General features: G+C 39.2%; 1 protein-coding gene across 3 annotated transcripts in view; it reads left to right on the plus strand.

The window, feature by feature from the left end:
- Positions 1-19,056, plus strand: part of TOPAZ1 (testis and ovary specific TOPAZ 1) — a 66,399-nt gene that overhangs the window by 12,947 nt on the left and 34,396 nt on the right. For 2 of the 3 annotated variants that reach the window (XM_072651092.1, XM_072651089.1), the window contains exons 3-7: positions 5,357-5,424; positions 8,475-8,602; positions 11,742-11,806; positions 17,418-17,557; positions 18,673-18,758. In XM_072651092.1, coding sequence (XP_072507193.1) covers positions 5,357-5,424; positions 8,475-8,602; positions 11,742-11,806; positions 17,418-17,557; positions 18,673-18,758 — 487 coding nt within the window. The remainder of the gene's footprint in view (positions 1-5,356; positions 5,425-8,474; positions 8,603-11,741; positions 11,807-17,417; positions 17,558-18,672; positions 18,759-19,056) is intronic. The other variant, XM_072651091.1, reaches the window with a different exon arrangement.

The following is a 19,056-nucleotide window of genomic DNA, read 5'->3' on the forward strand; positions in this document are numbered from 1 at the left end:
AGTATCTAATACTAGTCCTGACAGTAAGGAAAAGTTGATGGTTTTGTTGTTTCTTGTCTTCATAGGATATATCTTTTTTGAATTTTACTCAGCCAGCTGGGTGTTAGCTCAAACTGACCTTCCCCAAGCCATTCATCCTGTCTGTGCACTATTTTCCCACTCACACAAACTGAAGCCCTACAGCCTTTCTTTAAGCAATCAATCAGTAAATATTTATTGATGTTCAGTCTTCTCCATTTAGAGATACTGGAGTGGTTGACCATTTCTTTTTCCAGTTCATTTTACAGATGAGGAAACTGAGGCAAAGAGGCTGAAGTGACTTACCTAGGTTACACAGCTAGTAAGTGTCTGAGGTTGGATTTGAGTTCATGATGATGAGTCTTCCTGACTCCAGGTCCAGCACTCCAACCACTGTGCCACCTATGCTGGGGTGCAGGGCTAAGCTGTAGAACCCTGAATTTGTAATAAGAAATTGTGGCTTCAAACTCTAGCTCTTCTGTTCCTGAGTCCACCAGGCTGGGGTACTACATTCTCTTCTCTCCCCAAGGAGCCCTTGTGCTCTGAAATCAGATGAGTTTAAATGGAAATCCTGGCCTCTAAGGAAAAGCCAGTATGGGTACCATTTTCCCATAGTTCTTGGTTGCTTAAACATCCATCACCATGGCCTCATTGTGGTTTACTTATGGCTTAGGTTTTTTAGGCTAACATGTAAGATTTCTGCAGAAGAACAGAGGAAGGGATTAGGAGAAAGGTACTCAGCATACAGAAAGTTTCACATATACGACCAGTATTTTATGTCTACACACAAAAGAGCTGCTAAACATAAAGGATTCACAATACACATTTACAGAATGACTTAACCAGATTTTGTCATTTAACTTATAATTGCTGTTACAATCTGTGGGAGGCTGTTGCAGACCAAGAATAATCAGGCCAGTCTCTTGGTAGTTGATCATGGAGATTATAGTGAAATAAGACCTGTGTTCTTCCAACAATTAACAAAGGAAGAATTTCTTAGCTATTATAGGGGAAGGATCGTCCACAAAGTTACTCAGCAAGGACAGAGCCTTGATTCATCTGTGTGTGCCCAGTATGGTCTGCTGTATGAGGAAGGAGCTAGCCCAACCCATATAGTGGGAGATTGGTAGAAATTCCTGCTGCCACAAACTTCAAAAATATCTTTTCAGAGATCTTCCACCACTGAAATGATTTTAACTGTTTACTGGACAACCCCAGCCTTGGAGATTTGAAAAGCCTTGCAGAGGTAGCTCTGAAAGAAAATAATGAAACCAGAAAAATAGCAGAACCATGATACAACAAGCAAGGTAATGGCCTCCTGAGAGAGTGACTGAATAAGAAGAAAAAAGACCAGAAATTCCGGCTACACCATCCCATTTTGAAAAGCCAAGTCTCACATCTAAACAATGTGGCCTAGGTGGTGGGAGATGCCAAATCTTTGTGAATCACAGTAGTTCCTCACATGTAAAGAAGTGACCAGAAGGAACTTCTGAGACTTTGTGGTTACAGTGAAGATGATGTCTCCTACCTACACAGGATTGGTTACGAGAATCAGCCTTTAAGGGAGGGGTTCTTAACCTTTTGTGTATTGTGAACCACTTTGATTATCCAGTGAAATCTATGGATCCTTTTTAGAATAATGTTTTAAATGCATAAAATAAATAGGATTACAAGGGAATCCAATTATATTGAAATACAGTTTTTTAAAAAATTTAAGTTCATCGATACCAGATTAAGAACCCCTGTTCTTAATCTTACCTAGGATTGCTGTTCAGTGACACAGGTGGTATGTTGATAGTGCAGAGGGACCCTGTCAGTTTAAAATGACTACTCTAGGCTTACCTTTATTACTGTCCATGCTAGTGCCCACTCTGGTGCTAATGGGGCCTGCTTCCACGTGGGCTAGAAAGGAGCAAGCATTTATTAAGCACCTACTATGAACCAGGCCCATATTTCCTATGATCCTCACAGCAGTCCTTCGAAGAACCTGAGGCAGAGTTGAAGTGTCTTGCCCCAGGATCCCAGAGCTCTCAGGTGTGATGCTGAATTTGAACTCTGTCTCTACCAGAAAGCATACCATCTCCAGACAGTCTTTTTTTTGTTTTCCAAGCCCTCTCTGGGAAGGAGCTGCCCCAGGGACTCCTAGAGTACTATACTGGCAGTATCAGAGTGACATTCCACTGAGCCAGCCTCTGTCACTGCTCGTGCCTCTAGGAGCTGTGCCCCTGGGCCCTGTAGTGCCATCTTTTGTGATTGGGACTAAGCACTGTATTCCTTTGCCAGACGTGGCAATCCCCCATCAGTGCTGGGACCTGAGTATTCCTGTTAACCACCACCACTACCACCCCCCCATGCTGAGAAGATACTAGAAAGTATCTAGTATGCGCCAGATGCTATGCTAAGTGCTTTACAAAATACCTCTGGGAGTTAGGCACTATTATTGTCCCCATTTTACAGTTGAGAAAACTAATACAAGTATTGCTACTACCCCCAGATCCCTGGGTAGTCTCTTCTGGGTCTTGAATTCCACCCCTTTTTACCTGGTGACACAGACCAAGGTGTCATTGCCCCAGTTGATCCCCACCATATTAGCGAAGTCAGGCATGCTCCTATTGGCATAGGTGACTCCAAGGGGTTTGACCAGTCCGGCCAGAGCTTGGGTCTCTGTTCCTATTGGTGGTCATCATTGCCAATGCAAAAAATTAATCCTGCTGACTGGTCCCATTGAGGGATCCACATTTTGATATTTCTCTTATGCTCAGAGAAAAATGTCAAGCAAAAGCAGACATTCAGCCAGAGACCCCTCAAGGCTGGTACAAGACTTCTATTTGCCATGTGCAAGTGAGAGAGATGAAGAGAAGGGCAGTTGGGGGCCTGAGCACCAGAGGGGCCCTTGCCCCTCTGGTGAGTGAGTGATGACCATTAGACCGTTAGAGAACAAGAAACATCACCTCTGTTTTTAAACCGAAGCCCTACCCTCCCATAGCATCTGTTTGTATTCAAGTTCTAGAAAGTTCTAGGACCCAGGGTGGATAATCCAGCCTTGAGTTCCAGTAAAGTCCCTGTGTTACAGCTCCCAGTGGCTTCCCAAACATTGCATTTAAAAATCCCTAGTATTTCCTTCACAGTTTTTTTTCAAAACCAAATTACCCCAGGCACCCGAATTTTACAGTATTTATAATCTTACTCAGTATTTGTCCAAATAAAAAATTCCTTCCTTTTAAAATAAACCCCTAATGTTTGGGGAAGTGTCAGCTGTTGTCTTTTTTCTGCTTTGGGGAAAACACTTTCCATCCCCCAAATAATTCCTTCCTTGCTGTTTCAAGGGGCAATTGAGTCATGAGGAAATCTTTTAGAACTTGGTGTTTTTAAAAAGAGAGAGAGAAAACAGCACCACCAATCAGTACATCAAAAGAAGCTGAAAATAACCTCATGCAGCACCCCTTACCTCTGCTTCTTTGGGGCCATACTTGGTCCTAGTCACTTGACCACGTTCCCTTTGTCTTATGTTTGGCATTCTTTTCTTCTACACTCTTAGCATTGTATAGGTTGTTCTCTTAGATCTGCTTCACTCTGTATCAGTTCCTATGTCTCTCCATGCTTCTCAGGATTCAGCACTCCCTGTTTATCTTAGCATGGTGATATTCCATAGTTTGTCTTCTGCGTATCTGCCAAGGAGTGACTGGAGCGCCTTCCTATAACGTTACTTTGAGGCCTTACTTGTTCTTAGTCACGTAGGATTGTTGTGTGCATCTTTCCCTTTACGTTGTTGGAGTCCTGTGTGGTTTTTCAACTATTTACTCTTCAGTCTGCTTCAGTTTATGTATGTCTTAATGTGTGTCTCTGTAGTCATCATATTTGTCATTTGTTACAACTCTCATGCTCCGTTTGTCTTCTGCAGTGGACCTAGCCATTCCTCAGTCATTGGGCCCCTTTTTCTAGTTCTTTGCTACCACAAAATGTGCTGTGATAAATTTTGTGGTGTACATGCAGACTTTCTATTAAATTTATAAATAGATTTTGTGATTGACCCCTTTTTGTATTAATTTCCTTTGTATTACATTTCTTTGGGGTATCTGTAGTGGAATCTGGGTGCGGACATTTTAGTCATTTTATTTTCATTCTTCCAAATTGCTTTCCAAGATGGTTGTGCCAATTTACAGCCTTGGCAGCAATGCACTAGTATGCCTGCCTCCCATATTCCCAACATTGATAAACGAAAGGAAAAGAGCTAGTTCAGACTGCAAGGCAGGAGATGATGGTAGCATTCTTCCACCGCAGAGGCTCATATTTAAATCTCATTAGAGCATAAAGCTGTGGATTTGCTGTTTAGGCTTTTTATACTTCATCTTTGTTCTTTACTGTCCAAAGAATCTCTGATACATGTCTGCTGTTAAAACTGCCAGGCTTAGGCCGGTCCTTTTGTTGGTGGCTGTCCTTTTCAGTGCAAAAGCTTCCTCTGCTACCAACTAGTTTCACTGATTGGACCCAGGAATTCTGGATCTCTCTGTGCCTCAGTTCATTCATTCTAGCATCAATACTCATTTACCAAAGATCAGGGATAAATAAACCCATAAAAAATGGAAAGGCCACCAGGGACCCAAACACAAGCACTCGAGCCTTGCTCCACTGGGTGGATGAAATTGCCCTGATGTTGGCCTGGAGTGGAGAGAGTGTCAGTTCTTCCCCACCTTGCACTGGAAATCCAGAATTCTATGATGCCATCTGAGAGGGGGAAGGAAAAGAGCCAACTGGAAGGTCACTGTTAGACTTGATGGGTAGGGGAAAGGAAGAAAGATTCAGAAATGAATGTGAAAATAAAGGTACCAGTATGAGTGTCTACTGTATGCATGGGGGATTTACAGGAGCAAGGGTTCGACTTCTGAGGAATTTAGAGACATGCATAAGATCCAAGGTTGAGAGCTAGAAGGAATGGGGGGGAGAAGGACTGAGAAGTCTTATAGTTCAATCTGCTCATTTTACAGATGAGAAAGCTGAGCCTCAAGGGGGCTCATGACTTGTCCAAGTTCATGTTGATAGTAAAGAAGTGGCAGAAATTGGATTTGAACCTAGGCCAATAACTTGAATGTATATAAAATGCTTTTATACCACATACTTCCTTGCATTTTTGATTTAAAAAATCTATGATTACATGCCTAATAATGGTATAGAGAAATGTAATTCAAATGATGTGGAGATATTTCTGTAAACTAGAGTATTGGGTAAGGCTTTACAGAGGATTAGCATTTGCACTAGGCATACCGTGTTACTTGTAGCCAGTGATAGATATCACTTGATTATAAATTTTGATTTTCAAATTTTATTTGCTTTATAATAGAGAATTTCCTGCACAGGACCATGGATCACTGACATCAGAAATCTGTTCCAGTGCTTCATTTATAGCTGGTAATAACTTAAATTTTCAAAATTGCAATATAATACTAAAAGGGAATTTTTAATTTTCAGGCTTGATCAAAAATTAGTTCATTTAACTTGGATGAATCCATTTTGGAACCTGTTAAGTAGTTGTGATCTGAAAAAGGCTTTTTCAGAGTTTAATCTTCAAGGAAACATTTTCTGGTTATTCTTTGAATTATTTTTGTGATTTTTTCTAAAATCTTAAAATATCTTAACAACTTTATTTTAAAATCTGACATTTGCTTTGAATGACATGGCTTAGTTAATTATATTTCTTTGGCTACCAGATCTAAAAATTTTTTGAAAACTACTTGACCTTACTAAGGTCATATGATATACTGTTAAAGTGAGTTTTGAGTTATACCACTTCACATGGATGTATCTGTGCTGTCATGCAAATACTCTCCTAGATGCTACTGACAAAATCCATTTGTACTTGCCCATCCTTTGCAACTTTTGTCCTGGTTATCCCGTAACTTTCATAGGGATTTCCTGATATCCTTGGGAAGAGCCTTCTTCCAGTTCCCTTGACATTGCAGAGAGATCAATGGAATACGTTAGTCATCTCTCATTTTGTGATTGGCCTTGTTTTCATATTTATCTTGCTACTGATATCCTTTATACTACTCATCTTGCCCAATTCTTGTTTATAACATATTGCAAGCTGTTCGTGCCTCTCACGGGTCTCTCCATTGCCCATTGGGCAGCTCTCAAATTTAGTTCTTTGGATATATTGTATTCCCTGACTTAGTCACATAACATCCTGGAATATTATTATTTTTTTAAATAAACCTTTGTTTTAGGGAGAAACTTGGAGACATTAAAAGTATCAGACAACTCTCCAAAGGCAATCCATCCCTCCCTATCTTGCGCTCTGTTCTAACCCTATCTCATTCTGCATTTCCTATGTTGGTCTGAGATATCTATGTACTAGTACAAGAGCGCTATGGAGTCATCGATCAAGCCTCTCATAATAAATTGTATACACAGTAAGCATTCTTCATTTACTTGCTATTTCCTGTATAGATAGTTAGGCCAAACTCTTGAGCAGTTACAGATCTTGTCCAAAAGCCTTTGTGGTGTTCTAGGCCTTGCAAGCAGTCAGCACAGTGGTATCCGCAAAAAGGACTTGTCCAGAGACTTCCTCTCAGTGGTGAACACTTCTGGCCAGAATGTCTCCCTGGTTTATTCCTCTCTTGATGTCACCAGATAGAAGGTCACTTTAAAAAATTTAAAAAAAAATTTAACTTCTGTCGTGCAAGACATCTTGTGATTTGGGGAGAGATGCTCTGTGAGCCTTTGAGACTACAGTTTGCTTTGCTTGACCAAATGCATTTTTTTTAGATTGGGGATGGGGTCCAAAGCTATTATTTTCTTAGTATAGGGAGCTCCCTGTGATGAGTTTAGCACTTTTTCACCATCTAACTAGCTGAGAATATTGCCCTAGACACTGAGAGGTTAAGAGCTAGCCAGAATTACCTAGCCAATTATGTTTCAAGGTGGCATATAAAAACATATCCTCTCGACAATCTTTTTTTAATAGTCAAAAACCTAAAGGCCAGTTGAATCCTATATTTGTTCTCTTTCCCTCTCCTTGCCCACTTTTAAATTTTATTGCAGTTAACAAACACTTATTTTCTCTACCTTCAACCTGCCTCCCTTATTGTTTAAAAAAAAAAGAAAGAAAGAAAAAGAAAACCCTCCTCAGGAAATACACACAGTCAAGCAAACACATTTCGATGCGGCCGCTGCCAGAATTTGCCTTATTCTGAATCTCAAACCCTTTATCTCTGCCTCCAGTCTTGGTGCACTGGAATCCTAGTGGCTTATTCTGTTGATCAGAGTTCTTAAGTCTTTCTAAGTTATTTATGTTGTTGTATAGAGTGTTCTCCTGGTTCTGCTCCCTTCACTTTGTGTTGGTTCATACAAGTCTTTTCCATGAAGCCATACTTCTCATCATTTCTTTTAACACAGCAGTATTCCATGAGATTCCATACACTCACTGTTGTCCAGTTAACGGACACCTCCTTAGTTTCCAGTTCTTTGCCACTTCAAAAAGAACTGCTATAAATATTTTTGGTTAAATAGGTCCTTTCCTCTTTCTAGCAGTTTGCTTGGATTTCTTCCTCTGAAAAGTGCCTGTTCATTTCCTTTATCCAAGGACAAGAGATTGAACTCTTCAGAGTCCCATGCAGCTCTCTAAATTTGTAATTTACCAAAAAAAAAGTTGATGATCTGTATTGATAAGAAGGAGTTTTCATACCAGGAGTTTCTGACAGTGATGAAATCATAGGTCCAGACCAAGAGAAAACGACATATTTTCTTCTTTTCTGTCCAGCTGCTTGGCAAGGAGATAAAGTGTTTGCTGGCTGACGTGTTTTCTAGCCCCTTTTGGTCTCCTTGTTATGGTAGTTGATTTATATATTAAAACTTCTTTAGAAGATGGTAATATCTTTCTGTGATCTTTCTTTCACCTCTTTCCTTTTCTTTTTTACAGTTGGTAGTATGTTTTGGACTTTCCTCAGATGCACATTCATATCTCATTTTTATTCTTCTAATTTTGTGTTTTCTGCTTTTTTGACTTTTTTACTTGGATAAATCTGTAGTTGACTAGACACAGATAGGTATTTCCCTCATTAGTATCCAGTTGTTTCCTATATATTAAAATGTAATAAACTTGATTTTTTATCATTTTATACTATTTCTGCTTTGTTACCCTTCGGATTTTTTTATCAAAGAAAATAGCCACACTATATAAGCATGAAGTTTTTTTTGTATTGTCTACAAACCTTTTACCTCTTTCTTACTTTAGGGTAGTTATATTACACTATTGACTTATTATGGAGACCTCTACCTAGGTTATTTGTGTAGAGGAAATTTTTTTTTAATTTCAAAGTTATAATTCATATTTAAATTATTAATTCACTAAATCTTAATCATTGAGTTCTTGGTTCATTTGTATAACATTCTTTGTGCCTTTAAGTAACTAGGTCTCTGTGCTGTTGAAGCTTTTACAGTTGAATGTTTCATCTTTCTAGCAAATGAGATTAAGCGTGATTCTCCAGTTCTGAGTAATTCTGTGGGAAGAATTACTAATGAGACTTCTGAGGACGAAAAACCAACAGAGTTAAATGAGCGGAGAAAGGGACTGGACATGGAGGAGAAGGTATTTGAGGAAAAGTTGGGCCTTTCTTCTCTCCTTTAGTCATACTGTCAACAAGGGTAATGGCCATGTAGAGGTTCAGGGGGCACTTTGTTCTTCAGAATTCCATCTTGTCCACTCTCACAGCACAGTTACTTTATGCGTTTGGTACAGTAAACAGCACTGGACCTGGAGTCAGGCACTGATCTGCGTGACCATAGACAAGTCATTTAACTTCTGTTTGCCCCAGTTTCCTCAGTTGTAAAGTGAGAATAAAGCTAGCACCTTCCCCTCAGGGTGGTGAGGATCACATCAGATAGTAATAGGAAAGGGCTTAGCCTGGTGCCTAGCACACAGTAAGCACTGCTTACATGCCTGTTTCCCTTTAGGATCCTGTTTTTCTGAATGCCAGATAACTGAGATGTCCTTATGGTATTATGGCATTCATTGTTTCATAAAAGAAGAGGTTATAGATTTTTAACTTTAAAAAATCAGTTTAAGATGTCATGTGCATATGTCAAAACTGTTATGAACCTAAGGAACAATTCTTTTTTTTTTTTATTTTTATTTTTTAATGTTTAACAATCACTAACATACAATTGAGATTTTATCCCCCCCCCACCTACCCCCCACTACCCCCCTCCCTCCCCACAACTGCATACAATTCTGTATAGGTTCTACATATACTTTCCTATTGAGTATATTTTCACTGTAGTCATGCTATGTAGTCAGACTAAAATAAATGAAAGAAATCATATAACAAATCAGAACATGATACACAAACACATACACATACACAAACATGATCTGCTACATTTTGTGAGTGACTTCCATATTTCTTTCTCTGAGTGTGGAAGGCATTTTACCTTGAGAACCACCTTTGGGATTTTTTTTTTTTATAAGAAGTTTTTGCGTTATTACAAAATTCCAAATCTACCAGAAGAAACTCTCACACACTGTGGTCGTTGCTGTGCACAAAGTTCTCCTGGTTCTGCTCCTTTCACTCAGCATCAGGTCATATAAGTCCTTCCAGGCCTCTCTGAAGTCTTCTTGTTCATCATTTCTTATGGCACAATAGTACTCCATTACATTCATATACCATAATTTATTCAGCCATTCCCCAATTGATGGACATCCCCTTGACTTCCAGTTTTTGGCAACTACATAGAGTGCTGCTATAAATATTTTTGTACATGTGGGACCCTTTCCCATTTTTATGATCTCCTGGGGATACAGTCCTAGTAGCGATATTGCTGGGTCAAAGGGTATGCACATTTTTGTAGCCCTTTGGGCATAGTTCCAAATTGCTCTCCAGAATGGTTGGATGCGCTCACAGCTCCACCAACAATGAATTAGTGTTCCAACTCTCCCACATCCTCTCCAGCATTTATCATTTTCTTGTTCTGTCATGTTTGCCAATCTTATAGGTGTGATGTGGTACCTCAGAGTTGTTTTGATTTGCATCTCTCTAATCAATAGTGATTTAGAGCATTTTTTCATATGATTATAGATATCTTTAATTTCTTCCTCTGAAAATTGCCTGTTCATATCCTTTGACCATTTATCAATTGGGGAATGACTTGTATGATTATACATATGAGTCAATTCTCTATATATTCTAGAAATGAGGCCTTTATCCCCGAGCTTAGCTGTAAAAATTCTTTCCTAATTTACTACATCCCTCCGGATTTTGGTTGCATTGGGTTTGGAAACAATTCTTAATGAAAATTTTAGGCTCTAACTTAAATTTACCTTCTAAAGTGTTTATAGATGTATATATACATATATATGCATATATAACGTGTATATATATTAGCTTGAAGTCACTGGGCTTTTGTGTAGAAATCGAAGTCGAGGATAGAATTGGTTGTAGTTGCATTAGCTTATCTGATGTGTAGTAATTCTTAGATACTTGCTAATGGACATTCTTGTAGCTAAACTTTAGCCTTCAAAACCGCCTTTTTAATTTATAAAGACTTTTAAAGTTTACAGAGTGCTTTATGTGCATTTGATTTTCATAGACTTCTAAAGCTCCTATTATTATCTCCATTATTCAGGTGAGGAAACTGAGGCTCAAAGAAGTTAGGAGCCACATAGCTAGTAAACCCCTGAGTTGGGATTTGAACTGGGATCTTTTTGATGCTGAGTGCCAGACCCTTGGATACTGTCCCGTGCTGCTGAATCTGTAGCTAGGCAGCATTCTTTAGGTTTCCCAACCCATCAGCTCTATGACTTAACACTTAGCAAAGACCAAGTGTCTTTTCAGAATCCTTTTCTTCGTCCTCCCTACTTTGCTTCTTAGAGACTGTGTATGTCCTAGAAATGTTGATTTTTGTATGCTACCTCCATATAGTGAAACCTTTATTTGAAAAGGGAATATGGAACTAAAGAATTTGCCATATTTAAGCCCAAGGTAAGTATGTTGGTCTAAACTGCCAGTATTCCTCTTGCCTCTAGAGTGGTTTTCATTAGGAAGAAAGTTAATAAAATGACTTGCTAGAGCTTTTCCCTTCCTCAGTCTTTTATGTCTTGTGGATAAGAAATGAAACCGAAAGACTGAAACTCACACCTAAGAGCTATGGTCTCGTTATTCATCAGGCACAGTATATTAAAGACAGCCTCAGGTGCCTGGGTTTAAAAATTTCTAAATTTTTCACAGTTAACTTGGAGCACAATAATCATACAGTTAAACAACTATAGTCATAGTTTGGCTTTTTTATTTCTGGTAAAATGTTTTCCTTGTTATCTAAAAAGGACTTAAACAGTTCTAGTAAATTATAAATTTCACAACAGTTTTTGGAAAATGAAAAGTAAAATTGATTTGACTTAGCATTTTGTTTTAAATATTAGAAATCAAACGGCCTGACTTATCCAAACTTGTAAATTTTGGCTTTTGTGATCTAGGTTCAGAGTGAATGTGAGAAATGCACTGCTTCGTCTGGGGTTGCTGTTATGCTTCAGCTAACGATGTAAAATAATGGAAAGGGGCAGTGATAGTCTAACTTTTTATCGCTATGTAGAAATTAATTCTTGAACTTTGACCGAATGTAGCTTGATAATTAGTTGCTTTAAATTAGCCTACTGTTAAATATAACTTTTGGAAATAACATGGTTAATAACACTAATTTTCATCTAAACATATTTAACTCTGATCTCTTCACAGTGTAAATTTTCAGATAGTGTGGCAATAAAAGAAGAAAAAGAAAACATATATGAAATTGAAAAAAGGTTTGTCAGAATATTTTAAAAGCACCGTAATTTTACATGATAGTTTTAAAGGTATTAATACAATTTATAACTGAACAATGGGCTAAATGTGGAACATAATTTGTTTAACATGTCAGAAAATGAGTATAATTACACACTAGTAATGGTTGCTATTTACCAAAAGAGAGTTAGACAGGTTCTTGAGACTAGCACGTATGGATCTGAGTCAGAAAACATTGCTAAAGAAAGAGGCAGTGGAAGAGATGTTAGCTGATACTATAGGGAAAATGTCTGGTCTTCTGAATGTCATAGAAACAAAGGTAAGGATAGACAGAATTGGATAACTTTCTCTTCTGCGCCTGTGTGTTCCCCCAATATATCTTGAGGACTACATTTAGAAATAATACAGTTTTAAGCTGGTATAAAATTTGTATCTTCTAGTTCAATTCCCTTGTTTTACTAATGAGGAAACTAAAAAAAGCAAAATAGCCAAGAAATTAAAGATAATTATTATTGAAAGAAGGTAGGTAAGAGCTAGGTTGATACACAGTATTTAAAGCTTCACAAATTGCCAGATATGATTATAGAATTTTAAAACAAGGAAGCATATTAGAGGCCAGTCTAGCCTAGCTCCCTCATTTTATAACTGAGCAAAGAGAGGCCTGGAAATAAATGATTTCACCAAAGTCACGTTGTTAGTAACCCAGTCCTTTTGCCTGCAAATGCAGTGCCCTCTTTCCCCCATTTCATGCTTCTCATGAGTTTAACCAGTTGCCAAATCTTAAAAAGGAGAATGGCCAGAAAGACAGACTTCAGACATTGGATGACTTGAGCTTAACCCAAAGCAGTGTATGTTTCTTGTATAAAATAGAAGTCAGGTTGGCTCTGCCGGTACCTAGCTCTTTGATTGTGGGTAGAGTTGCCTAACTTCTCCAGGCCTCAGTTTCCTCATCTCTACAATATAGGATTATTGCTCTCTTCTATCCTACTTTAAATTGGGCTCGTACTTAAACCTAGTTTTGCTCAGAGGGGCAGGAATCATCTTTTATCTCAACTTTTCACCAGAAGTGACTGGATAGTGAAACGTAGACTGATAAACTTGTCATTAAAAACAAACAAACACGGCTGCCAGGCCCAGCTTTTCCTTCTGTCCCCAAAATTGTTTCTCCTTCTGATTTGTTTATTCACATCACTTTCCTGTTTTCAAAACTTTGGCATTTCTCTTCTCATTTCTGGCCTGTTACCTCGGTTAAATGGAGGGAATGTTCCGGATTTGATTCTGGCTCAGATACACGTGGGTCTAGAGGGATCTGCAGACCCTTCCAACTCATGAATTGTTGTGATTCTAGGAGTTACCAAGTGCTGTGAGTTCTGCCCACCTCATACTTTGTGCACCAACTCTTGATCCAGTGTCCCTGTCACTACCTGCATTGCCACCAGCCCAGACTGTGGCCGTAGCCCATTCACAAGTGCTACGACTCTCTCCTTCAGCCTGTCTTTGACGTGACTGTCAGACAGCTATTGTCACTCAGCTTTCTAATCCAGCTCAAACCCTTGTGGTTCCCCTGGTGGCTTCCTAGTCTTATCTTTTATCCTGTTCACTTAAATTCTATAAGCTCTTGATAAGTACCTGCTCCATGCCTGGCACTGTGTTGTGTGCTCAGGGCACAAAGGCCAAAACCAAGTAGCTTTTGCCTCCAGAGAGCTGGTGATCTCTTTGGGGAAGCAGTGTCTGCACAAATGAAAAACTGTAGACTATACATAAGGCGAGGGTGCCAGCACCTGGGAATCAAGCAAGGCTTTCCATACAGAAAAGCACCGAGTGGGATCTTGGAAGGAAGCTGGTGATTTCCAAGAGGCAGAAGGGAGGCAAGAGGGCATTTCAGATTTGGGAAACAGCCTGTTCAAAGGAATGGAGCCAGGAAGTAGAATATCTTATACAAGAAGGAGCAGAAAGGCCAGTGTAGCTCATGTCCATGAAGGGGAGCAAAATATGCAAATATCCTTTTGCACATGGGGGGAAAGGAGCTGATTCATTCTCAGAGCATCCATCTTGCTTCTTGCTAAGAAAAACTATTTCTTAACAAATCCCAAATAAAAACAAGCATTTCCAAATACAAAGTAAAGCAGAAAAGAGGCATGAAACTGTATTCCTCTCTATCATATGCAGTTTATTTTTCCTTTTAAGTATTTAATAAATTCATCATGTAACTTTCAAAACTGACCTCATCTGTGTTTACTTCTGACCTCTCTTCTGTTACGTTCTGGGCATTTTTTAAAAAATACTTACTCTTTTTCTTTTTGTATATACCTGTTACTGGCTTTTCTTCTTCCACAAAGTTGGGGAAGAAGGAAGAAAAAACAAAAACAAAACCCTTGTAACAAATATGCGTAGTTCAGCAAAACAGATTCCCACGTTGGCCGTATTCAGAAATGTACATCTCAGGCTCAGTCCCGAAGTGGGTAGAAGGTGTTACTAGTGGTCCTGTGGAATCATGGTGGGTCCGCTGCATGAATCAGAGTTCTTACGTCTTTCAACGTTGTTTTTCTTTATGTTCTTGTATAAATAGTTCTGCACACGCTGCTCGTTTCATTCTGCATCAGTTAATACGTATCTTCCCAGGTTTCTCTGAAACTTTTCATCCTTTTGACTCAGTCAGATTCCACTACATGCATGTGCCATAATTCATTCCCCAGTTAATGAACACTCTTAGTTATTTACTATAACAAGGAGAACTGCTCTAAATGTTTTTGGATATAATAAATCTTTTTCTTCTTGCTTTTATCTCTTTGGGGTTATAGGCCTAGTAGTGATATTATTAGGTTAAAAGGGTACACAGAGTGTAGTATCTTTTGGGATCTAATTCCAGCTTACTTTCTGTACTGACTGGAGCAATTCACAGCTCCAGCAACGATGCATTAGTGTTCCTTTTCTTCCATAGTCCTTCTAGTATTGTCATTTTTCCTTTTTGTCATCATTTCCAATCTAATAGATGTGAAGTGGAATCTTAAAGGTGTTTTTATTTGCATTTGTCTTAATAGTGGAACATTTTTTTTCATGTGATTGATCATAACTTAGTTTCCTTTGGGAACTATCTGTTCATATCCTACTGGAAAATGACTTTTTCTTACATTTAAATCAGTTCCTTATATAGTTAGAAAATAAATCTTTATCAAAGAAATCTCCTGCAAAGATTTTTTTCTCCAGTTAGTGATTTTCTCTTTTTTTTAACTTCCTTAATTTTACTTGTGCAAAATCTTATTTTATGAAATCTAAATTGTTCATTTTATCATCTGCAATCTACTTTTTCCTCATTTGGTCATGAACCCTTCCCCTAGCCATAGCAAAATGTATTTATTTCCTTCCTTCCAAGTTACTTATGATGTGACCTCTTATATCTAAGCCATATATCTATTTGGAGTTTATCTTGGTATATAGTGTGAAATGTTGGTCTAAAATTGCTTTCCAGTTTTCCTAGCAATTTTTGCTGAAAAATGATTCCTTACTCCAGTAGTTGATGCCTTTAGATTTTTTTGAACACTTTATTTGCTCATGTATGTTCTGTACCTGTGTTCAACTTTTCAGCTTTTTAAAAGAAATTTATTTTTGAGCTCCCGTTGTTCAGTGGCCTTTCTCTTCCTTCTTGGTATAAGTCATCCATTTTCCAACTTTCTGAAGCAGGTCAAGATTCTCCTCAGCCTTTTCAGATCCATCTTCTGCACTGGGCTTTTGGAATATTTTACCTGGAGTGTGGAGTTCCTCAAACCCTTCACCTTCTGGGGGAAAGACTGACAATCCCTTTCACTAGAGATAGCAGTCCCTGGACTGTGACAGTAAAACTGTCCACACAAACACTATAAGATGCTCTCTGTTTCCTAGAGAGGAGATCCTCTGGCTTTCTGTCTGGTGCTTGTGAGGACTTCCAGCTCCCTCTGTTATGTCACCAGGCACTTCTAAAGAGCCTTGTAGTCCTGTTTCCTTTCTCTACTCTCATTGGCCTCTTCCCTCATCTGAGCAGTAAGTTTACTTGCCATTTCTCCCTTGCTTTACTTCCCTCCTGTTTTTCCTGGACCCTTCTCTGTTGGTCTCCTTCAAGTCTTTCTTAATTCTCCTACATCCAGTCTGTGGCCTTCACAGTTCCAGAGCCCTGCAGACGGCCTTCCTTTACATCTCCAGATTCAGCTCTGCTCTAGTCCTCCAGCACCATCTTCCACACAACTTTCTCTTTGGGAAGTTGAAGCGGAGGTGTAGTTTGGCTTCAGCTAGCCACCTTGCCCTGGAAGTTGGTGTTTTTACACTCAAGTTGAGCACTTAATATTTACCAGCAGGAAATTCATTTTGTCCTGTGAGCTTCTTTTGGGGTTATGAGGCTGCTCCTCAGTGGAGTAGGCTGTTCTTGCCTGGGTCTGAAATCATACAACTCCACATTTGTCTAGCTTATTAGCCAAAGAGCAGCCGCAGACTGCTCAGAGTTTTTATGAGTTTAACTGCACTTCTGGTCCAGGAGTCATTGGCAATGCTGGGGCTGGAACCCAAGTAGCAGGCAGGTCTGGTAACCCCACCCCTTTGTTTCCCCAGCTAGGAAAATCATGGGGCTGGAGCTTTTTAGGAACCTTAGATATACCTATTTCAGCAAATCTGTATAAATTAATTTGGGTTTTGGTTTTGTCTTTTGTCAGCTGTCATTTTTGGTTGTCACCGTTTTTCCGCCTGTGCAGAAGAGGTTAGGAGAAAGGGTCCAAACAGGAGCCAGATGTTGCTGTAATTGGCAACTGTACTCTCAGTGTCACACTGTATGCTTGTTTAAAGTTTTACAAGAATAAGAGATTAGCTATTTCAGGTGGTTTTCATATGCCTTTGTTTGGGAATGGTGTATATGGCATCCCTGAAGAATACCGGCTAAGTTAAGTTCATTGCTTGGCTAAGTGTAGGGGTGGGGATTTGTTCTGTCAAACTTGGTCAAAAGGCCGAACCCAAGAACCTAGAAAGGCCGCATGTGGTTCCGCACCCTTGCTTAAGTCAGTCATTGGTGACTTAGAATCTCAGTGAGGCTTCTTACACCATTTCCCTGCCTTACACACATAATAAATTCAACTCACTCTTTAATTCCCTCCAAGAGTTACTCATATCTTTTAAAAAGTCATTAATCTTAATCTTACCATAAATTTTCTAATACAATGTTCATTTGGTAAGAGTGAAACAATTTGCTTGTTATTAGATAATTACTTCAATATTTTAAGGCTCTGTGATTTTTTTCATCTTGTGTGGATACTCCCTCAACTCAACCCCTCCCTAACTCATTAAATGGTCTTTAGAAGCATAGTTAGCCTCCCTGAATTTAGCTGAGCTGGTCTTTGCAACAACACATTTTGTGACCCTGCGCATAAGCTAAGCCTCTGACTAGGGCCAGTCAGAGCTTAAACTGTCCCCTGATACATTCTTTCAGAACTCAGGGTTACCTTTGGACCATGTTGGGGCATGAGGGTAGCATTTTAGGAAAGGTAAGTAAGTATAGAAAATATTATTTTTAAGTTCTGAAGACATCTGGCAAAATGTAAGATATTACAAGTAAAACCTGATACTTCGTTGATTTAACAAGTTTTGGTTGTTATTTGTTTTCTCTTAATATAGCAAGGATTCTAAATACGTGGAGATTCTCACTAGTGAGCGTCAGTTAACATCTCTGTGTCCACCAACCCCATGTCTGCCTGTACCTCCTTTGAATCTAAAGGCTCCTCCGGATGGCACAATCCTGAAACCCTGGATGAATGGTATTATTTTCTGAACCAAAACAATCCTGTTGTCTTTGTGGCATGATGCAAGAAAGTCTGTGCTCATAGCTTAGAAAATCACTTCATCATAAATCACAAAGCTTCCTTACAGTGACTTGGTACTATTGACGCAGTGAAATCTTGATTATACAGAGCAGAGTTAAGATGCAGTAGGGGAAGTGAGTTGAGTTTATAAGACTTGTTATAGATTATTTGAAGATAAAGTTGCTGGACTTAACAGGAAGAGCATTAGATGCTGGCCCTGACTCCTGCTAACCACACGGCCGCAGGCAGTCACTGTAGCACTCTGAGCCTCAATTTCATCATCTGACAGCTACATGAACTGACTTACAAGTTGGATCAAAGGGTTAAAGGAGAGCATTTATGTAAACTGCTTCTGGAGGTTGTTATTATTTCCCTCTGACTTCCTAAAATTCACAGTGTTTCAAACCAAACTGACTTGACTTGGAAAGCACCAGGAAAGCACGATTCTAGACACCACCTTGCTCTTCTCAGTCAGCCTGATTTCATGCCTCTTTCCTCTGGATTCCTTTGATAGCACTTCCTGAAGCAGGCCTGTCATCTTGGGGGAGAAAACAGAGAATTATTGTGTTAGGCTAAAAGATCTTTCCAATCGTAATCATTTTCATTCCATTGTATTTTTTCTGCTTAATTCCTTTATGTTACCATTACAATTTTCTGCTACATGTAATAATTGTGCGTGTGCGTGCGTGTGTGCGCACAAAGTAGACAGCTGGGAATAGTCAGTGGTCCTGGGTCAGAGCAAACCGCAATTCTTCTCTCTGTACAAGTGGCTTCCTCCTGTGCCCTTAGCTCTCCACTTTCCTTCGGGCAACTTTAAAATCTATTATTGCAGTGCTATATTCACATATTCATCATGGATGCCTAAAAAGAGACTTTATCTTGCAATATCAATAAACTTTTGACTTTCAAGAAAATGTGTTCTTCTGTAGTAGAAGCAATTCAGTATCCTTGGCTCCTGTATAGAAATTGATCCTCCCTAAAATTCCAAGAAAATCTTCAGTACGTATAAGGGAAGTTTTGTGTGTATGAAAGAAAAATGACAGTAACTGCTTTATATCTCTTTTTTCCAGATTTTAGATTTTCAGGGAAATATCCTCTCCTGATGTTGCAGAATCCTGAAAATTGTGAGATATTTAAAAGGGAAAAAACTCCAGGGGTGAGTATGTCAGCTGTTTGTATGAACTTCGCTAATAGGACTTTCTCTGTCCTTGTTAATAATATTTCCTTCCTTAGTAGAAGAGAGGTCCAAGCAGGAGTTTAGTGAGAGAGTCAAGACTGGTAGTGTAAATGTCCAACCTGAGAAGATAGCCCAAGGAGGACTAGAGCTGAGGTGCAGAAGGGACCCTACAGAGAGGGGGAGATAGGGTCCTGTCAGTAAGCACTGATTACTGAAGGAGACACAGCTCTGCTGAGAGAGTTGGGGGGGAGGCAGGGAGAGACAGACAGTATTCTCA

The sequence above is a fragment of the Notamacropus eugenii genome, chromosome 3 (assembly GCF_028372415.1).
Source record: "Notamacropus eugenii isolate mMacEug1 chromosome 3, mMacEug1.pri_v2, whole genome shotgun sequence".
In the NCBI taxonomy this organism is placed as follows: Eukaryota; Metazoa; Chordata; class Mammalia; order Diprotodontia; family Macropodidae; genus Notamacropus; species Notamacropus eugenii.